We start from the raw sequence: 22,299 nt of genomic DNA on the forward strand, positions 1-22,299 counted from the left end.
CAAACAAAGGCTATTAAGATGAACAGTGAAATTCTTTAAATATGTTGGAGGATTGAAGAAAAGACAGAAACATTGGATTTATTAAGATGGCAGTAAAGTAAGGAATTATTTGTACTTAAAAAATGACTAAAGACACACATGGTGGTTTCTCATTTGTATTTGATCAACATGTTAATAGTGCATTCATGAGGATAAAATGGAGGAGATCGAGATTACTGAAAGTGGTAAACAGTTATTTGGCTTAAAATCAAGATAAAACAATGGGTAATGATGGATTGCTTCTGTGTGTAGTAGAAGTGTTTCAAGATAAAATAGTTGAACTTTTAATTGTTTACAAAAAGATTTAGTATTTGAAAAACTGAAGGATAGTAGCTTTGGAAGCTGGTGAGAAGATGAGTCTCAGCTTGGTAATTGTTGTTTTAAATAATGTATTATAAAAGGTTATAACCTGTAAATTTATTAAATAGAAAAATGGTACCAAAATAGAGGTAGTGGTTAAGAATCAGATGGTGTATAAGTGTTTTACAGTATAACTATGATAGAATAGGTGTATATGATGAATTGTACTAGGATAGATCTTTAGTGGCGATATACCAATTTATACCAACTGAGGATCTGCTGCACGGTATTTCAGTGGAAAATGATGCTCCTGAGTAGAAATAATGTCCAAGCGAAATGTGATTTAAATAACACTGAATTAGTTAATACTTGTATTTCTTGATGTGGAAAGGAGAGGGAGTTTAAACATTGAATAATCGTTTTGATTACACACTGCAAATTTTCTTTTAGATTTATGTTAACTTATGTTGTGTCTTTTGTATGTGGAAAAACTGACTATTTAAATGGCAGCTAAAACTTCTTTGCTTACTACTACTCTACATTTTTTACCTCTGTTGTGCTGCTGCCAGCACCACATTTATTTAAAAAAGCTCTGTTCTGTTGTAACAAAGATCGTGACTTGAAATGCAGCAGTGAAGAAAGTTGTGATTTAGAACAGTGTTTGTTTTTCCGGAACGCTGTACATTGCACAGAACTAAAAGCCAAACAAAATCTAACCTACCAGCTTCTTGAATCTAACCTTTTCTAAATCCACGTCTCTGACTTTACTTCTCTGCAATGCCACCAGGATGCCAGACATTTTTATTAAAGATAATAATGAATAATTATTATAAGTAAAGCTATGTATTTAATCAAATGAAACTATTTTATTTATGTAATAAGGTAGCTCAGCATGATTTAATAATATCCTACTCACCAGCCTGATCTAGACACTTCATAACAAAATATTTCTCAGTTGAAGTTCATATATGAAAAAGTGTCTAAAGACGAGATCTGTTTCACTGTTGTGTTTAACACTCTTCTTTTAAATATTGAGAGCCAAAACCATCATTCAATCATGCATGAACAAATGATACCCCAATATTTCACCTACTGCATTACCATTTCAGTAAAATTACTTTTCCAGGGTAGATTTCATGTATTGTCATGTTCCAGAGGGAAAACTGATCACTGTACAGGAGTCATGAAAAACCAACAAAGCAGATTTCTCCACTCTATAGGCATTTTTTTCTTGCATGAAAAATGATGCTGCATTCAGTTTTATTGGATTTGACATTCCAGATATAAAAACTGTCTTTCAACAAGTTGATGCGACACTGTGAGAACTTGCAGAAGTGACTGCAAAATATCTCTTGTGCCATTTCCATCATTTTTGTAGGAGAGTATATTGCTATTCCAGTTGTCAGATTATTTAGTACAAACTAGACCCATTCCCTGTTCTTGGGCCACTCCATCTTTTGGTCATACCTTTTTATGTAAGAAACTCAAGCAGAGCTTCTGTAAATATAATTTATTATTTATTACTTGGAATAGCTGGTGAAATAAAGATTACAGACAGGGTCTTTGCTTCCTTTGGTACTTTTCTCACCTAAAAATTCCATTGATGATAATGAAAGTTACAGGGATGTTTTGTGTCTAGAATAGATGCTTTTGTTTGCTCTTTCTTTAGTTTTTGTTCTCTTTCTTATCTTTCACCTTTTTGGAGGTAATATTTTGATGGTTTTCATATGAAACACTAAACTTTTCAGTGCTGAATGAAGTACCAAGTACTTGCTGAATTACTGCTGAAGCATATGCATGTTTTGAAAACAATTGTTGAACCACTGATTTATGTTTTGGGTTTTTTTTAATTCATCCATTATTTAATTTATTTAGACTCTATAGTCAAAATGTTGACTATAGATGAACAAAATACATGGGTGACTCTATGTACACCTAAATAAAAGCAGTCTGATTTTTCACAGATGCTGAGTGCTCCTGCTTTGGCTTCAGTGAGAGTTGTTGGTGTTCAGTTCCTCTGAAAAGCAGGCCACTTTCATTTACATATAGGTGTCTAAATATGGATTTAGGTGTCTTGTACTAGAAACACACATTTAAACTTTTTGACTTAATTACCATAATAAACCTCATATTTAAACATGAGTATTACATCTAAGTAAAAATTTATTGTAAACCAAGAACTTCTGTAGTTGTTGGCACATTTGCAATGTTTTTCTACTAAAAATGCACATTGAGTATTATATTTTTCCTTTGGGTAACCCAATAAATTTCATATTTTCTTACAGGTGATCTTTTCTTAATAATGCATGTTTCTGTCTGGATGATACTGATGAGCAGTCAAGTTAATTTAATGCAGTGCTGTTCTCATATTGCATCTTCTGTATACTGTACAATATGTGATAAACCTTTCTGTAGAGCTGAAATGCCATCTCTCTTGCAAAGTATGCCATAATTTTTCATTCTTTGTAGCTGAGAAAGTCAAAACTGGTTTGCTTTTGCAGTCAAAACAGTGTGTTTATCCACTAATTTATCTAATTTATCCACATACACAATATTTATATAACCATCTGGCAGAGCAATATTTTAGCAATCATTGTAACAGATGAGAATAGTAAAAGTTGATAGAGAGAAAGAGAGAATTTCTACATGACTTACCTTTGAAGATAAGTTGATTAGGTTTTCAAAAGCTTCATAGAAAATATTTTAATGGGTTCAATTTGCATTTGTCTTTCCTGTATATACTTCATCTATGTTTTAAGAAAAATGTATTTAATGTTTTCTGTCCAAACCTTGCCAGTTTAATAGTATGAGATTATTCTCACAGGAGATACAAGATTTAACTAGATATACTTATTAAGGACCAAACTCGGATGCGTTGTCCATGGTTGTTCTTGCACTGATTTCAACGGAGTTGCTTCTATTTACCCCTGATTTTGAACTTGTCCTATGTCATTTTGCAGCCTTCAACGGTGATCTTTTTCATATCAGAGAAGGTGCTGATGGAAAAATTAGCACTGTACAATAATGCACATCTTAATAAAGATAAAGACCGGCTAACTGACAGATCTCAAAAAGTAGTTGGCAATTGGGAATCATCAAATAGAGATGTTTCAGGGAGCGGGGGAAGGGGTTGCACAGGCATTAGTACTAGGCCCAGTGTTGTTCAACATTTTCATCAGTGATCTGGAAGCAAATGTAAAATCTTTGCTGATAACATTGGTGGATGACGCATAGATCGGCAGAATAGTAAATAATGATGATAAGTGATCTGGATTGCTGGGCCCATGCAAATAAAATGCATTTTAATACTGCCAAATGCAAAGTCACATATCTAAGAACAAGGTCGTACCTACAGAATGGGGGATGTTTTCCTGGCTCTGAAAGAAATTTACAGTAATAGTTGACAAGCAACTCGACATACAATCCTATTGTGATGCTGTGGCAAAAAGGGTGAATGTGATTGTTGGATAAATGGGGGAGTGGTGATTAGGAGTAGGGAGATGATTTTACTGCTGTATATAGTATTGGCAAGACAAACGGGAATATTGTGTACGGTTGTGGTCTGCACATTTTATAAAGGATGTTGAAAAATTGGAAAGGGTGAAGAAGACCGAGATGACAATGATTTGAGGTCTGGAGAAAATGCCCTACAGTGTGAGATCTAGAGTTCAATCTGTTTAGGTTATCAAAAACAACACTGAGAGGTGACTTGATTAGTGTACTTTCCTGGGGAGAAAATATTAAGTACTAAAGGTCTCTTTTATCTAGCAGAGATGTCTCCAGATCAAGACTGGGTGCCTTTCTGGAAGATATGTTTTAGTCAAAAACAAGATATGCTTTAGTGAAACACAGGGTGTTTGGCTCAATACAGGGGGTAACTGAATGAGATGTAATGGCCTGTGTTGTACAGGAGGTCAAACTAGACAATCTTCATGTCCCTAAACTCTTTGAATCTATATAAAAAGTTTGCACTGTGAGTGTGTATACTGGTCCTTGAACAGAAAGATGGCTTCACCTTCAAAGTTGTTGGTCATTAATACCTTCAGAGGTGGGAAATCAAATAGTCCCATAAGACCTTTCTGAAGCAGGCTACCTGTCATGGCTCTATTACACCACTTGTATCTCATTTCCTGAAACCATTAGTTTAATCAAAATATTAAAAGGCTGAATTTACTTTACTCTCAGCTACTTCTTGCCTCATGAGTTAAAAAATAATAATTGCCAAATATTTTCTAGATAAGCAGCTAAAACAGCTCATCTAAATGTCATACTATAACTTAATTTAGTTTTCATTGAAGATTCACTTTTCTTATAAAGGGAATCACATCCCTTTTCTAAATGGAACCAATAAGATTTCTTCTGTTTATTGGGAAGTTCCTTATTGCTTGCTTGTTTCCTTTCAACAAGTTGGGTCTCAAAAGTCATTTTCACTATGGGTTGACAGTGTCTCTTTTTTCTTAGTCCACTAATGATTGTCCACGTGTTTCAAGTAATATATAACTCATCCATTCAAGCTTTGGAAAACTAAGTGATTCTAATGTAGTCATATAAGAGTTTTATGATTCGTAATACTTGAATGTAGAAAACTGTGCCATGTTGTCACAGAAATGCTTGGATGAGCTTTTTAAATGATTTAAGAAAATAAGGATTATTTTTCTGACACTGCAAATGGTAGAATAATGTGCAGATCCTCCTCAGTTCTTTGTTAACGCACCCCATAAACACTTTAAACATTTGTTTTGCTGGTTAAAAGAAATTATATCCAGATTTTTTTTTTATTTAAAAGTCTAATACTTGGAATATACACAAGTATAAGTTGAGCTGCATATTGTGTATCCTGGATTCTGACAGAATGAAAATTAATCACTAGATACTAAGAAAACAAATCTTGCCCTCCTCTCTATTTTTAAGCAACAATCTAGCACACAGTTTTCAAATGTAGCCATTTTGTTTTCGTAATTGACCATTTGTGGGGGAGAGGCGTACTTTTTATTGTAACCCTTCCCTTCAATGTTATCAACATGGAGAAAATGTGTTATCAAAAATTAATAGAGCCTGCCTCTGTAGATGCTTGCCTACTCATAATTCTTTACACATCAGCACTTCAGCCAGTCAGCAAAGAACAGGAGCTGAAATCAAGATACTTGTGCATATTATGTTGTGTTATGCATAAAAAAGCAAAGAAACAAATAAAAAACCCATAATACTAAACAAATCTTGGTACATAAATATAAAAATGGTTGAGTGCTAAACAGTGTCTGGTCACCTGCCTTTGTGCTCAGATGAGGGCAGGAGCCTTCTCCCTTCTGCTCCTTTGTGCAGAAGACAACTGTGTTCCCAGGTATTGTGCTTCCTGAACCGAGGCACTGAAGAAATTTGTATTCCTATAGATAGGGTGTGTGTATGCTACAAGCGCTACAGCAGCACAGTTGCTGCTACATCCGTGAGCGACATAGCTTGGTTGACCTAAGTTTTTTTCATTACAGACCAGGTCTGACATAGTCAAGGATTGGAACGTTGGTACTGTTCTATTGCACACCAGCTGACAGAGGGAAGGAACACATGTTATTAGTCCAGAAGCTAAAATAATCACTGCCCCTCAGTGTACTCCCACAGTGAGTCCAGAGGCATTCTACCTGTGTCCAGAGCAGGCAGATTTCTTCCTGTTACTGTGTCTGACACAGGGTTCCTCTCCTTCCTTAGCCATTGGCATGCACCCACCCGCCTGCAGCATTGATTATTAAGGCCACAGGATAGCCTAAAAATACTTCAGATACCTGGATGTGTACATGAAAGGAATTCAATATAATGAAATCTGTGAGTCACAAAAAACAGATTTTTGATGGAAAAGCATTAGGATTTTTTTCCCTCTGCTGAAACAGAAACAAATAAACAAGCTTCTCCATGAATATTATGGACAGTCAATATTCAGAATCCTGGGAAATTTAAATTTAAATTAAATTAGAAATGATGGTATGGACCAAATTTTTGCTCACTTTAATCAGGCAAGAAATCCCAATGACTTCCATTCATGTTAATAAAGCAAACAGGCCTTGGCCCAATGTGTAAAAGTATTTACTATTACATGATCATATTATGCAATAATAGTTTACAAGGAATCCATAATACATGATCAGTTCAGATCCTTCATTATCACAGCTTATTATAGTTTTTATCAACTTTGGAGACTGGATTATTTTGTCTAGGATGAAAATGATTTCAGGATTTTTGCTTCTTTAATAGTTTAACGCAGCTAGAAAACCAGGGTCTTTAATCTTCATATCTATGTAAGATACATGAAAGATCTAGGGTAAAGTTTCCAAGTGTGCTAAGTCCCATTTTCAAAAGATTACTTAAGGAGTCTGTCTCATTGAAATAAATGGAAATTAGGCTCCTAAATTCCTAAAATTGTTTCTAAAGATGTGATTTAGGCTCCTGATTTGCTTAGGCAAAATGAATCCTAGTTTATTTTTGTGAAATTACTCGATCATCCATTTACACCTCATAGTTTCAATGACATTCATTTTCATGTTTGGGGGGAACATAACGGAACTTAAATTATCTTAAATGGTCTTCTGTCAGATTGTCCTCTACTCAGATTATTCATTCAATCATATTTGAAGTCCATCCTTGGAATAATAACATAAGTATTGGTAGACAAGCCTCCATGCAGGGTTTAAGTTTTAGTTGTATACAAAAATACGAATTTCTGGAAAATCGTTTTTATCATTCTAATCAAAGAGCTCTACAGCGGTTATAGCTTTTTTTAAAAATCTATTCATCAGTAAACCGATCCCTTTCTTCCAATTTTTGCTTCAGTGGAATGAGTTTATTACTGATGAAACGAAGAATCTTTCTGCAGGGTGATTAAGATCATGTGAATGCTGTTTAAATCACTTTAGGAGTGCAACCTATATACTTTACTGATCTGTTATTTACTTGTTTGTTTTTTACTTAGAAATTCAAACACAAACCACTTTTTTAAAGCTTAATTAGCATGTCTGATATTTTCCATTCTACAGTCTTGATAGGCCAGAAGTGTCACCTCGATGAAGGTGAAATTTCATCAGTCACAAAAGTGTGGTGGTTCGAATAGGGGTCTGGGGTTCAGGAGATCTTTGGGCCTGATCATCACGTCATTTGTGCATGCATAATTCATCTTGACTTCAATGGGAGTCATGACCCACAAATGATGCAGTGACTGGGACACTGGATTCTATTCCTAACTTCCGTTGACTCATCATGTGGCCTTGGGCAAGTCCTGTAGCCTTTCTGTGCCACTACCTGTCAAATTAGGAAGATAATACTTACCATACTTCTACAATACATACTACACTTGGAAAAGGTCCTTCAGATCCTTGAATGAAAGGCCTTGTATAAATGCTCAATGCTATTATTAGACATAGAGGAGAATTGTTATTTTCCATATTTAAATAGGGGATGATGGTGGCAGTAAACAGACAAAAACTGTTTCTGAGACTCTGGCTGTTTATTTTGCAGGATCTTTCATGTTGGTGAACACCTCTGGGAGGTTTGCTGAACAAAGAGCTCACCTCCTGCTACCCCACCTAAAAGAAAATGACACGCATTGTATCGATTTCCATTACTATGTTTCAAGCAAGAGTGGGTCCAATCCTGGTTCTCTGAATGTTTATGTGAAGGTCAATAATGGTCCGCTTGGTAACCCCATCTGGAACATGTCTGGAGCAGCTACTGGCACTTGGAACAGAGCAGAACTGGCAATTAGCACCTTTTGGCCTAATTTCTATCAGGTACATTTTATTTGTTGTTAAACATTGTTGTTAAATGTTTCTCATATTGAACGAATTTGTAGCCTAAATTTACAACTTGCTTTTTGTCATCGGCAAGACTGAATACAGGCTAAGATGGCCTAATTAGTGAGTAAAATCTAATGTATGTTATGTTGGTCAGTTGGTTTTAATTGATCTTTTCTGCAGTTGATGCTAAATATATATTTGCTTATTTTAATATTTAAGAATGGATGATTTGACATTGATTTCAATGGCCCAGGATTTTACCCATTACCTGTACATCAGGAATATTAGAATTTAGTAACAGAAGATTTTACAGTGTTAGGCTTGTTTGTTTTGCTTTATATTGATAACACTCAATTGTGGCTCTAGAACCAGATGTGTCCGAGTCCACAGGCCTGAATTGCAATTTCAGTTTGTAATTTCAGTGTTTGAGAGAACTCGATTACAGCAGCATTCTTCTGATTAGAGCCTAAAGGTGAAGTAGTAGGAGCTTAACTTGGCCATTTCTTAAGATGCTACCCCTCTGTAGGAAAGTTTACCATGATTCCACAAACGCACACATGTACACCCTATACCCTACATGCCAAAAGGATGTGGGGGGAAAGGGGATTTTGACAAACTTCTAATAAAATATTTCTGTACCATTAGGATGATGCTAAAATGCCATGTTGATAGAGATACAGGCAATCTCAAAAGACATTCATGTGCTCTCCCTATCTATACAATCTGCATCAAATTTCAACTAATATATTTTAGCTAATTAAAGTCCGAGGAATCAAGATACTTCCAAATAGCTTTTTTCACTCCACTGGGACCAGTTGAACAGAAGCCTGTAGCTCAGGCCACCTAGATAACTGCAATTTGGCTTTTCAGGCTTAGTCACAGCCTCAGGGGAAGATCCTCAGCTTTTGCAAATTGATGTAGCTCCAGTGACTTGAACAGTTACTCTGATTTACACCAGCTAAGGATCTATTTCTCTGTTCCCAATTGCTGCACCATCTCCTGTCTCTTTGGTTGCATCCTCTCTGTCATAGTCTCCTCAGCTTCTCCATCACAATTACAATCTCCACAGCTGTTTCTGTACTCTTTGGTGTCACGCCTACCTTGGTCCCACTGCTTTTAAAGCTTCCCCTCTAATGAACTCCTTAACCATTCATCTTTTGTCACAAAATCCCTGGGAGTGGGTTTTCACATCCTATCCAGGACTTGGGTGTCTTTTCCAGTGACCCACCAGATGCTGCAGCATTTATTACTCCTCACAAGGCATCAGCCATCTTGTCTCTGCTCCATTTCCTAGAAAGAACAGGGACAGGAAAAACCCATAGCAGAATGTGCAGTGGTCTTGCAACAATAGTGATGGAAGCCCATTACTTGGCATGTATAAAAGATGATGGGACAATGTACAAATAAATAAGTACTGCAGGAAAACATCCTGCATTGGTATAGGGATGGACTAGGTAATGTAACAATAGTTTTGTTTTTTTTGCTTTTATAATCGAAGTGATACCTGCCTACATGACAGTGCTATACAATTCCAATCCATTAATAGGATACCCACGGTGTACCTACCAACAAATAAATCAAAATTAAGCCATAAATATTAACACAGGCTATATGATAGTGTTTTAAAGGAATAGTATTTGTACAATGCAGATCTCTTAAAAACATTTTTGAGTCTATTTTCCTGATGATTCATGAAAAATGTAGGCAAGTAACTCCCACTAATGCTAACTGAATAAAAGCAAGACTGATTATTGTGGAGTAAATCCAATTCTAGTCAAACACCTTAGTATTTATTTGGTATTTAAAGTGGTTTTATCCTGCATATTATTAACATAAACACAGGCAAAGCATTTAAAAGATTTAATAATTAGCATTTTGTTATATTGTGTTCCTATAGTTATTCATGTTATTGGCACCTTTTATGTCAGGTTTCCATTTAGAAATGACTCTTTAAAAGTACAGGTTCTGAGCATAGTAATCATTTTCATCCAATATAAATTTTCTTTGTACCAGGTAATTACTTGTGTAGGTTTTACCGTACATGGCAAACTACTGTACTAGATATATAAATCACTTTGATAACCGGCATCTAACAAAGCTAATTATAGGTTAATTACTTGTCATTTAAACTTAAATTGTTAAGTATTCTGATTAAGATATATTTAATTCCTCAATTAATTCTTCAAATTGCTGCTACTTGAAGCCTGCCCCTCACTTAGAGCTGCACCAGTCAGGAAGTATTGGCTGTGTGTTTTCATCAGAGGGCAACAGAATAAAATATCTGGGTTCTTTAAGTATATATGACCTGCTTGCTACCTCTTTAATAGGAGAAAAATCTGTTATTTCATAGTTATTTTATGTTGTCAGACCAGTGTGCAGTATTAAAATGTGCTTTAATTTTTTAAGCATAAGTAATTGTACAACTCCATAGATTGTGAGATACAATATCCCCCAGCTGAGTTCAGGTTGGTGAGTTTCTCAGCTAACGTTGCAAATAGTCAGTTAGGCATACTGTTAAGGCTTTGTCTATGCTACAGAGTTTCATTGACACAAGTTACCTCTACAGTCAAAAACTTATACAATTACATTGTTTGTGCATGTTCACAGAACGTTCCTTCTATTGATGGTGTGGCTGATCTGGTTAGGTCCTATGATGGTGTCGCTGGTGTAGATAGCCAGATCAGCCAAGCCATCACCGGTTCATTCACTTGCACGTCCACCAATGTAATATACGCCATCATATGCCAGCAGTGCCCCTCTGCTATGTACATCGGCCAAACTGGACAGTCCCTACGTAAAAGGATAAATGGACACAAATCAGATATTAGGAATGGCAATATACAAAAACCTGTAGGAGAACACTTCAATTTCCCTGGACACACTATAGCAGATTTAAAGGTAGCCATCCTGCAGCAAAAGAACTTCAGGACCAGACTTCAAAGAGAAACTGCCGAGCTTCAGTTCATCTGCAAATTTGACACCATCAGCTCAGGGTTAAACAAAGACTGTGAATGGCTAGCCAACTACAAAAGCAGTTTCTCCTCCCTTGGTGTTCACACCTCAACTGCTAGAAGAGGGACTCATCGTCCCTGATTGAACTAACCTTGTTATCTCTAGCCTCACTCTCTCTTGCTTGCATATTTATACCTGCCTCTGGAAATTTCCACTACATGCATCTGACAAAGTGGGTATTCACCCACGAAAGCTCATGCTCCAATACGTCTGTTAGTCTATAAGGTGCCACAGGACTCTTTGCTGCTAGATCCATCCTGTCTCTTCAAAACTGGCTGAAATTGTCATTCACGTCATTACCTGAATGTACTGTTCTTGGTGCTTGGGAATTTGGTTTAGACCCTGTAAGTTATAGTTTATCAGGAAGGACAAAGAGTGAAGTTTCTTGTACAGTAAATGTCACACTCACGTTCACATGTGGCTTATATGTGGCATCAGTTGGGCTTAATACATTTAAAACTAGAAAGAAATGTTATAACTGACAAAAATTTTAAGCATTGCCCTAAGTTCCCAAGGGCTTAAAAAAACAAAAATACACTTGTTAAATTGTGTTGTTTATTACTAGAAATTTTGAAAAAGATGCACCTCTGGCTGGGTCGTCCAAGTTTTAAAAATTGCTTTGTTTTAAACTTAGTTACATGTCCAACAGTAAGCAGACATTTGACCCAAGTCCTATCAGTAAGAGTCTGCCATCAGTTCTGACCTACCCTTAGAATCAGAGTTGCTGGGCAGTTGTCAGAGAAATAGGACAAAATAACCTGCATAAATACAATTCATTTCACTAGTTTTAAATATTATAAGCCCCATTTTCAATGTTTGGCCTGGAAAGACATCCTCCTTTGGATTGCTCAGGTTGGCGGTAGGCACTTAAATGCTACTTTATGTTCAAATTTGGAAGCAGGATGATCTTAGATGGGGAGAGTGATAGTGTAAAATACAGCCAAAGAAGAGAGCTATGGGGAGAGGAGTATAGTATATACATAGGGGAGGGGTGTGGATGTGCTGTAAACAAAGAAACCAATACCTGCCCTGGGATGTAAAGCTAACAGGAATCCCGCAGGATTATTGATGTTTTTTTTTCTACTTCTTCTGTATCCTTACATTAAGTAGACTTCTGAATATACTTAATTTCCTTCTCTTTTTCAAATAGATATTTTTAAATTATGTGAATTGCGAAGTGTTTATAATGAGGTACAGTCCACCTGTCGACTAAAAGTTTTGTAATTTTTTTGCAACAATAAAGGCAAGAATTTACTAAGTGAGGTCATGCATTAGAGGTAAAAATTACTTATTCCTTTTGTTCTTTGGAACTGGCAAGTTATCTCCAACAGCACATTTTCACTAGTAAGCATTATGATAAGCAAACTCCCTTTCTTTGTTCACATATAGAAGGAGAAGTGGCAGAAATGAAAAGTTAATTTTGCTCTTCACTGAAGCAGGCAGGATCAGGGACGGTGTGATGTTAAACCGCTTCACTATTTCCTGTTTGGCAGGCATCTGAGGAATAGCCTGATGTAAAACATCTCTCAGCCAGACATTCAGCATAGTGTTTCATGAGCAAATGAAATCAGTGTTTTAACCAGTTGTTTCCGAACTGATAAGGCAGCAAAATAATTTCCAAAGAAACAAAGGACTATCCTGTTTAGTGCAGATTGCTGTGCTAGAATGTTGTTTTATTTTGACTAATGTGCCTCATGTATTGTCTTCAGATGTTGTGTCAGCTGTGATGAAATGCAAAGTTGAGAGTCTAGAGTGAAAATGTTTACATTCTTCAGACCAGGCAACTCAAGTGGAAAATGATGAAAAAAACTGTACATGGGTTTCACAAGAAATACAGGATGAAGGAGTTATAGTCTTTCATGTTTTTTTTTAATGAGGGTGATAAAAATTCAGAAATAATTAATAATGGTGTAAAAATAGGGAGCTATTAGGGGAGGACAAGTATAGTAGAAAGCATAGGGGAGGGGTGAGGATGTGCTGCATACAAAGGAAGCAGTTACCTGTCCTGGGATGTAAAATTAAAATTCCCCTACAATTACCATCCTGTTTCCATTCTGCATTCAGATTTTCACTTAAGCATATAAAGCAGCATTTAAGTGTCAGCTGCCAGTAACTGCAAACTTCTTAGATACACAATTTGAATACTGGGCCAAATTCTAATCTCAGTTACACTGTTGTAAATATGAAATAACTCCCCAGAAGTCACTGTAAATTTCCACCAGTGTAACTGAGATCAGAATCTGACCTATTGTGTTTAAACCTTGTCATCTAATGAAGGCATTCACCATCAAATGCACATGCATAACTCTGTGGAGTAAGCTATGGCCTTTCAGTAGCTCCTTCACAAAATGACCCCCTAAGAACACTTATGTACTTTGATTGGCATAACCCTTGGCACGTGAAACTGGAAACCTCTAAAGGGCTGCTGTTTGACTCCAAGTTACATTATGGTTTGATCATATAACTGTCTTTACACTCTGCTACCTGAAGTGAATAGTTCCTCAGCTCATATGATGGGTATTATATAGGGAGGCAAATGTTTATACATCTGTTAGCTAACTTACCTATTTACATTTAGAGTCATGTTTTCATGACAATAGGCATTTAGGACAAACCTGCAAGCATACATGTGCATTTCTGCATGTACTTTTGTTCATGCAGCTACTGTGATTGTCTGCACAAAGAGGGTGTTTTCACACACAGACAGCTACTTATATCCCTTACCAGTTCTTTGATGTACAATAATCTATTTGCAAGTGCGATCACACTGAGCCTATGCTTGTAATGTTTTTAAAAATCTGGTCTTTAACTCGAGTATACATGGACAACCAGCATGTTTACTTGTGGAAGTGGAGTATTTATTGTTTAAAACTCAGTGTGACTTGGGATTTATAAACTCAATAATGAGTTTTATACTCTTGTGTACTAGTAGATGTGTATTAGTAATTTTAAAAATGTGTGATCTACGTAGGGTCAAATATCCTGCTGGTGTAAATGGGCAAAAATGGAGCCGTCTTCATTTACACCAGAGAATTTTGGCCCATAATCTTAAACCTTTAATCAGCGTATAAGGGAATACTAGTTACTGATGCACATGCTAATATTATTTTAGAACACTATGAACAGATGAAAATTATACTGTGAGAGGGATTTGAAGCTTTTTGTAGCACGTGTCATGTCTTTGAATAAAGTGAAAGGCATGTCAGTGATGCCTTTTCGGCTGAGGTATGTCACTGCTGGTTGTGGTATCTTTCACTTCACTGACATGCGTATTATGTGTCAAAAAGGACTCAGTGCTGTTTCTATTTAAGATGGCAGCAGTCTGGCCATTGACTTCAATGGGAGCGTGATCTGGTCCAATGTATTTCAACTAGTACTACTATTGATTGAAACCTAAAGCCTGTGTGACAATAACTGTAGTTCATCAGAGAGTCCAACACTGCTTTTTTCATTATATATAATGGGACCTTTATGGTATGTTATCTGGGAGTATGGTAGAATATTTTAGATCACTCAGTACGTCTCTGGTCTGTTATAAATGGAGTACGTCTCTGGTCACTTTATCAAATGGAATTGTGTGAGGTATAAGTGAGGGCAGAATTTGGCCTTCGTTTAGAATTGGATATTAAGGATCATTAGCTGTAACTGAAGAATATTCTTACATATATTTTTTTTTTAGCAAAAATTGTTTTATGGAGTTTTAAACTGTCAGTCTTTCTCTTTTGGCCATGGTAAGTTGTTGTTGTTGTTTGGACCCACAAGGAGAATTCAGAAGAACATGCTGAGATTTTAGTTTGGACAGAAGGAGACTGGTTCAGTGTCCAGAGGTAGATTTGTTATAAAGATGATGGACCTCTGCCCAATGAGACCCCCATCAAAAAGAGGGAGAAGTAGCAGGAGCACCAAGTGAACAAGACACCAAAGGAGCAGTTACAGAGGTAGGAGAGGGCAGAGCCAAGAAAGCCCAGAGTTGACAGGATTTCAAGAAGAGGAGTATGGTCAACAGTGTCAAAGGAAGCTAGCGGGTCACGAAGGAAGAGGATGGAATAAAAGTCCTTATATTTGTCTAGGAAGAGTTCATTAGGGACCTTGGTGAGAGTTGTTTAGTGGAGTGTAGGGAAAAGAAGCCACATTTGTGGACTGGGGGTCCCAAATGGAATTATATGAGAGGAGTTTAAGGCTGCTATTCATTCAGTTAGTATAGAGATTAAGGGCAGAAAGAAGGTGGAGTGAAACTTTTACTGGGAGTTGCGACTAAAGCTGGGTTTTTTTAAGATGGGACAAACCAATTCATGTATCTATTGTGAGGACAAAGAATGATGAAGAATACTGTCACCTCAAGATTTTATTTTAAATTCATGATCCTTGATTTTATAGTGTTTATTCAACAGCAGAAAACCCATTATCTTGTTTTAATATTATACTAGCTCCATATTGTCATTGTGACATATTGCATTCTGTATTGGACTCTTGTCATTTAAACCATTGCAGCAAAGGAACATGGTACACTTGTGTCTTTATGCAACTTCTCCAAGGTCAAATATAGAGTGTACCTGTGAAATGTCTTCCAAACTTTTTTGTGTATGTTTCTTGAGCACAGTAGAGAAAAACAATTAGGGATAAATTTCCAAAGAAAAACAGGATTAAAAAATAGCAGGATTTGAGCATGCATCTCCTGTGTATTACTTTGAAAAAGTACCCATTAATGCCATTGGCATATTTTTTTCCTGTTCCGCATAAACAGACTTGAGTTGTTCAAAGCAAGGGCTGCCAAAGTTTGGAGACGTTTACTTTTGAATGCTCTTAATTCAGCTGACAAGAGCAGTCCATTTATCTTGTGACCTATTTATAGCCATCAAACAAACTGTAGCCAATAGATCTGCTTTACTTAACGTAGTACAGTAGGTGGAAGATTAAGAGCATGTCTAATGCACTCATGAAAATAGCCATGCATATGTCTGATACAGTTCACTACAGAAATGTGGCTATACCGTGTAATTGTCATGTATTAAATAGAAACAGGTTTGCAATATAAAAGGCAGAAAATGAAAAGTTAATCTGACTGCCTTGTAGATCCAATAGCTTTTGGAGTCTCTTTAGTGTGTTTAACCCAGTGGGGAGTAACATTGTGAAAATGGGGTTTATGTTCTAGTCCTAAATTATTTGAAAGATGCATTCTTGGCTTTGTTATGAGGTCTCAACATACAATTTAAATACATACTTAGTTGTCTTATTTTACCATAGTAATTTAATGGATGTAAGAGACTTTATTTCCACTGTGTAATTACAGAGTTCTCTCTTCACTTCTCAGGTTATTTTTGAAGTGGTCACTTCAGGTCATCAAGGATACCTGGCTATTGATGAGGTGAAGGTTTTAGGACATCCGTGCAGTAAGTGCATATGTGTAATTTTGTAACAGTCTTTCTAAAATGTATTTGAGACATTATTCCAATATATGTCTAAAGCAAAGGAAACAGGAAATGTCAATAACAATTCCAGTGTTACAAAAATTTGTTGACTATCGAGCAACCATTGTAAGCATTAAGGTGCTGCACATTATAGCTGTACAGATGATTGCTTAGTCAAGTTTTGTACAGTGCCTAACATGATGGGACTCTCAATCGCTGATTGGGGCCTCTATCTGCTACTCCAGTACAAATAATAATAACGCTGACCCATGCCAATCCCACTCATCAAAGATCACAGATTGAGGCTGCAGGTAAAGTAGCAAAGAACTAAACACGTGTGATTTCCTTTAGACCTTTTCAACCAGAACATTTAACTGGCTATGTGTCTGTTGCTATGTTATGCAACACTACATAATATACTTTCCACAGCACTGTTATTTGGGTCCATAGCTTAAAGTTCTGCACATTTTTATTTGTTTAAAATGCGTTTCCTATAATATTTTCCACCAGCTTACAGGTTTATAGTCCATACTTTTACGTAAGTGTTTAAAGAAAAGTGGCACTGTAAGAGTATTAGAAATAAAATGCTTTATATGTAGCAATTTGTCATGGCTTTCAACAAACTGCCCAAGTAAAATAAAATTATTTAGAATTGTTAAAGCTTATTAAATTCAACTAATAAAAATGTATTAATATTTAATCTTCTGAACTGAAGATTGTAACCTATTATTGTGCATAAGGTTGATAGGGTGGGGGACTGCATGTAATTGGCAAATACTATCCCTGCAAGTATTCCTAATGGTTTGTAAACAGGCATTGTGTCATTTAAAATAAACTGTAGTTTATTGTTGAATATTGGAGTGCCTCATAAAAATGGTTTTAGTGTTTAGTGGCAGGAAGACCTAGAAACATCTTGAAATGTGGAGATGGCTATACAGAATCAGCAGCTCTCTTATTTCTGATTCACTTAGTTGTAATAAACGTAGAAGGTTCTCAAGCTGCTTGTACAGTATTTGTGCTTAAATTGCATTTTGAATTTGTATCTGTAATTCAAATAGGCTAAGTAATATTTTGTCATGTTAATAATTTTGCCTGCAAAATATTTGAGTTTTGATCTGTGTGTTTATAGTGATCAATCCTCAAAGCATGCATGTACTTCTTATTAAAGCAGAGAGCAGAATACACCCCCCGCCCAGTGCCCCATGTACTAGCATAACCAATGAAACTCGTGTTGAAACTTAATTACTTTAATGAAACAATTCTTTAGTAAAGTAATTAATTTAGGCTATGAAGAATTCATTATAAACATCGAAACCATTATGGTGTATACTAGAAAGTTAAAAATACTGTGTTAGAATTGTTAGTGTGTAAATTTTTTGCAAAACACATAATGCTATTCATAAACTATACCAAGTTTTACAATGTTGCTGCCAAAATAAATAAACTCAGAGTAATTATCTTAAAATTTTTAAACAAAAAAAGGAGAATGATAGAAGTTAGAGGTGGAAATATAGTTAATAGGTAGTCATGTAGATCATGACCTGATTGCATTTTATGTGGGCAAACAGAGGACAGTCCCAATCAGTAAATATGTATATATTTGATGCTTCAAAGGGAGTAATTTCCCAAAGCTGAGGAAAATTGAGTGAAATGGATTGAGTGGAAAAATATACGCAGAAAAATATGAATGAAAATTGGAGTTTTTTAAGGATTTGTATTAGATAGCCAAAAAGCTGTGATTCTCCAATCAATAAGAGGACAGCTTTAGCAAAAAACCCATCCTGGTTCAATGATGAAAGGAAGGCAGCAATTAGAAATTCAAGCAATATATCACAAACCAGAAAAAAGAGGAAATTAAATAGCAATCAATATAAATATAAAGTTATGGTGGGTAGAAAGTTGAGAAGGAAGGCTAAAGACAACAGAGGAAAAAATCCATTTTCTAACAGGGTTATGGAGAAAAAGGAGGAGGTTTTTAAGTACACCTCTACCCTGATATAACGTTACCCGATATAACACGAATTTGGAGATAACGTGGTAAAGCAGTGCTCCGGGGGGGCGGGGCTGCGCACTCCGGCAGATCAAAGCAACTTCGATATAACACGGTTTCACCTATAATGCGGTAAGATTTTTTGGCTCCCGAGGACAGCGTTATATTGGGGTAGAGGTATATATTAGGAATAAATGAAGCCCTAGTAATGGGATAAGCCCATTACTATTTGAGATGATAAAATTGTTAATGGGGCAGAAAAAGGCAGAAGTATTCAAAAATAGATCTGTTCTGTATTTGGAAAGAAGCAGGATGATGTACTGGTATCACATGAGGACAATAAAATACTTTCCAGTCAATTAGTAACCAAGAAGAATGTTAAACAACAGCTATTAGGGATAAATATTTTAAATCAGCAGGTCCCAGTAACTAGCACCCAAGACTCCTAAACGAGCTGGCTAAGATAATCTCTGGCCACAGCCCTCTGCCCAAAAGAAGCTCTCTCTCTCTCTCTCTCCGCTTCTTCCCAGAACCACACTGATCAGTGCTTTTCTGGTCCTGGTTGCCTCTGACACACATGACTCCACCTATCAATCTCCCTATACTTGCAGTCAGTCACAGAGAAACTACCGGCCACTTAGCCTGACATCAATCCTGGTCAAAATAATGGAAAAGCTGGTATAAAATTCCAATAATAAAGAATTAAATGACAGGATAATAATTTAATGCCAGTCAATGTTGTTTTATGGAAAATAACTCTTGTCAAACAAACCTGATTTCATTCTTTGAGGAGATCACAAGTTTGTTTGGAAAAGGTAACTCTGTAGACTTAATACACAGCAAATTCTGCTTATTAGCAATCCTGATACTAGCAACTTCTGGTTAGTGGCAACATTTTGCTGGGAATATTTGCCCAGTGTTAATGGGATTCAGATATTGGCAATGGTAGGCCGCTTACTAACAACTTTTTATGAGACAGGCCCCAGCTGCATGCAGATTTACAAGGCTGCAGGTCGGGAAGGAAGTATTGAGATTTCCCTGGCTGCAACCTCACAAACCTGCCTGTGGTTGGTGCTCAGCCTATCCCAGCACTTCTTTCTGAGGCTGCCACCCAGCAGGCCTGCCTGCACACAGGAGATAAGAGGCTGTGGGCAAGGCAGTAGAGAGGAGGAGGGTTGCAGCCTGGATGTCAGAGCTGCACAGTGCCTCTCCCTGCACTCTCCAGCTTGCACTCTGCCATGGAACGGCAATCAGTGAAGGAAGGGCTGGGATGTGCTGAGCCCCAGTTCCCAGAGAGCATGGGGAGAGGTACAGCCCCAAGAGGCCCCCAGCACTCTGCTCCCTGTAGAAAGCCCTGGTTGCAGCCTAGCCTCCCCACTGCTTCTCTGCCTTCAGGCAGGTTTGCTGGGCTGCAGCAGCCAAGAAAGGCATGTCCCAGCGCTTCCTTTCCTGACTGCTTCCTCACAAACCTGCCTTCTGCTTATTAGCAGTAGCAGAGGCAGTAGCTAGGCTGACACAAGAATTCTTCGGTCAAACTAGCGCTGTCTACACTGGGGGTAGGTTGGGATAGCTATGTCTCTCGGGCATGGATTTTTCTCACCTCTGAGCAATGCATAATTACTGTACACCAATGTGAAAATCCAATGTAGACTAGGCTTACGTCTTTTCCTTTGAACTCCCTTCTCCACGCCTGACATTGGCTGCAAGTTAATGGCCCAGGGTCAAATGGGTCTAAAGGCTCTCTTTAATTCTCTCCTTGCCAGTGTGGAGCCTAGCTGCCCCGTTAGTCCCCTCATTGCTAGTGTGGTGCCTATCTGGTTCTTTATTGAGTCTGGTTTTAAAGGGACGAGGTTCCACCACTTGCTTGTGAGACAAGTACTTGAATCCCGCACCACTGAAGTCAATGGGAATTTTCCCATTGACTAGAATGGGAGCAGGATCAAATCCCTATTATGAAGTCTAATAGCTTTTTCCACAGACATTTTTCATAGTATTCATCCAAAATTTCTCCCCATTATTGTATAATTCCTTGTGCTGACATCTAAACAATTGTTCCTCTTGAATTAATATAGATCTTTCTTATATCCCCTGTTATGCTTATGATTACCCAAGTTATGCCTACAAAGTTCTTTTAATGTTTTTTTTTTTTTTTTTTTTTTTTTTTAAGTAGTCACCTTAATGTTGTTCATCTGGTAGGTCTCTTCAGTTTGGTGAAGTACTGAGGTGGCTATAACTGAAAGCAGTATTCTAGGCCTAGTTCAGCTACCACAGTAGTCAATGGAAAGATTCCTCTTGATTTCTTTGGGAGCTGGATTGTTTGGAACTATTGTCTTTCTCAGAGAGAATACTATCTCTAATTTCTGATATTTTTTTTCTTCAGTGCAATTGACTTTTTCTAGTAAAAACAAAAAACAATATACTACGTGTACCTAGTTAGGTGAAATTGAGATAATTCTTCTTTGTATAGATGTCTTACTGAAAGAGTATTTACAGACACATTGCTTTTCAGTTATTGGGGGTGTTCTCCCAGCCTAAACTGGAAATAAGTATCAGCATGCAGCAGCTATTGTGTTTTGTTTTCCTCCGATATTCTTCAGAAGAGCTGTCTTTAAAGAATATAGCTCTTCTTGGTGGAAATGTTATGCTAGAACTGTAGCATACCAAACAATCATGCTAAAATGCATTATCTACACACATTGTATCTAGTTAAAAGGAAAAAGTAGTTTCCTTGACAACATAATTTAACTTTTTACTGTTCTTGTCTAGTTGTTAGTAGAAATAGCCAATATGTTTTTGTTCAAAACATCAATTAGATTTCAGTATAATCTTTATTAATATAGAAGTGTTAATACAAGAGGGCCGCTGAGCTAAGATAATTTGCACAGCAGGAACAATAAGATAGCACCCTTCTCTTTTGCTGTATCCCAGATACATGCAAAATGGAACGAAGCTCACTTAACAGTCTATAGTATCTTCTACAATTAGAATCAGATAAAACACTGGCTAGCACTTTTTTTTTTCTCCAATGTAAATTTATTACTGGAACACTTTAATACTGTATATATTTAATAAACTAGTATGAGTCCATCCCAGTCACACTGTGTGTTAATAACTCTATCCTTTTTTCTCGTCCATCAGCCAAAACCCCCCATTTCCTGCGTCTTCAGAGTGTGGAAGTCAATGCTGGACAGTTTGCCACTTTTCAGTGCACTGCCAATGGTAAAACGAATTCAGGTGACCGGCTGTGGTTACAGGTAACTTACTTATTTTCTTTCACAGTACAATGAGATTTTTTTTGAAAGTATGATTGTCTTCCCAAGGAGTGGCACAAGAGGAGAAATAATAACTTAATCTCCTATCTCATCAAGACTAGCCTAATGGATTTGATAATGGATTTGAACCTTTCCATGGTATTTGTTCTTTTGCAGTATCTGATATTTCCTCATACGTCAATTATGAGTGGTGAACATAGCATGAGAAAAACGATGGTAGCTCTGTTACCACTGTGTGGTAATTAAGGGTAAATGCTCACTTTTTCCATAGTGACAGCTGTGCCTTTTGTCAGCAGCTGCTGTGACTGACCTAGCTGTAAGTGGTGGTGATGGTGTGCATCTATTAATCAGAATGCTCTATAGCGCTGCCTATATCCAATAGAGGATGCCCTATGTTAAAACAGAATTGCTTTGCATAGATTCATATATTTTAAGGCCTGAAAGTACCATTATGGTTATTTAGTCTGACCGTCTGCATATCATGGGCCATAGAACCTCAT

General features: G+C 36.8%; 1 protein-coding gene across 9 annotated transcripts in view; it reads left to right on the top strand.

Annotated features, from left to right (window-relative positions):
- The window catches only part of PTPRM (protein tyrosine phosphatase receptor type M), a 691,593-nt gene that overhangs the window by 247,001 nt on the left and 422,293 nt on the right, over positions 1-22,299 (top strand). For all 9 annotated transcript variants that reach the window (XM_054018880.1, XM_054018881.1, XM_054018883.1 and 6 more), the window contains exons 3-5: positions 7,840-8,111; positions 16,441-16,519; positions 21,666-21,781. In XM_054018880.1, the coding sequence (XP_053874855.1) occupies positions 7,840-8,111; positions 16,441-16,519; positions 21,666-21,781 (467 nt within the window). The remainder of the gene's footprint in view (positions 1-7,839; positions 8,112-16,440; positions 16,520-21,665; positions 21,782-22,299) is intronic.

This window comes from Malaclemys terrapin, chromosome 2 (genome assembly GCF_027887155.1).
Source record: "Malaclemys terrapin pileata isolate rMalTer1 chromosome 2, rMalTer1.hap1, whole genome shotgun sequence".
NCBI lineage: Eukaryota > Metazoa > Chordata > Testudines > Emydidae > Malaclemys > Malaclemys terrapin.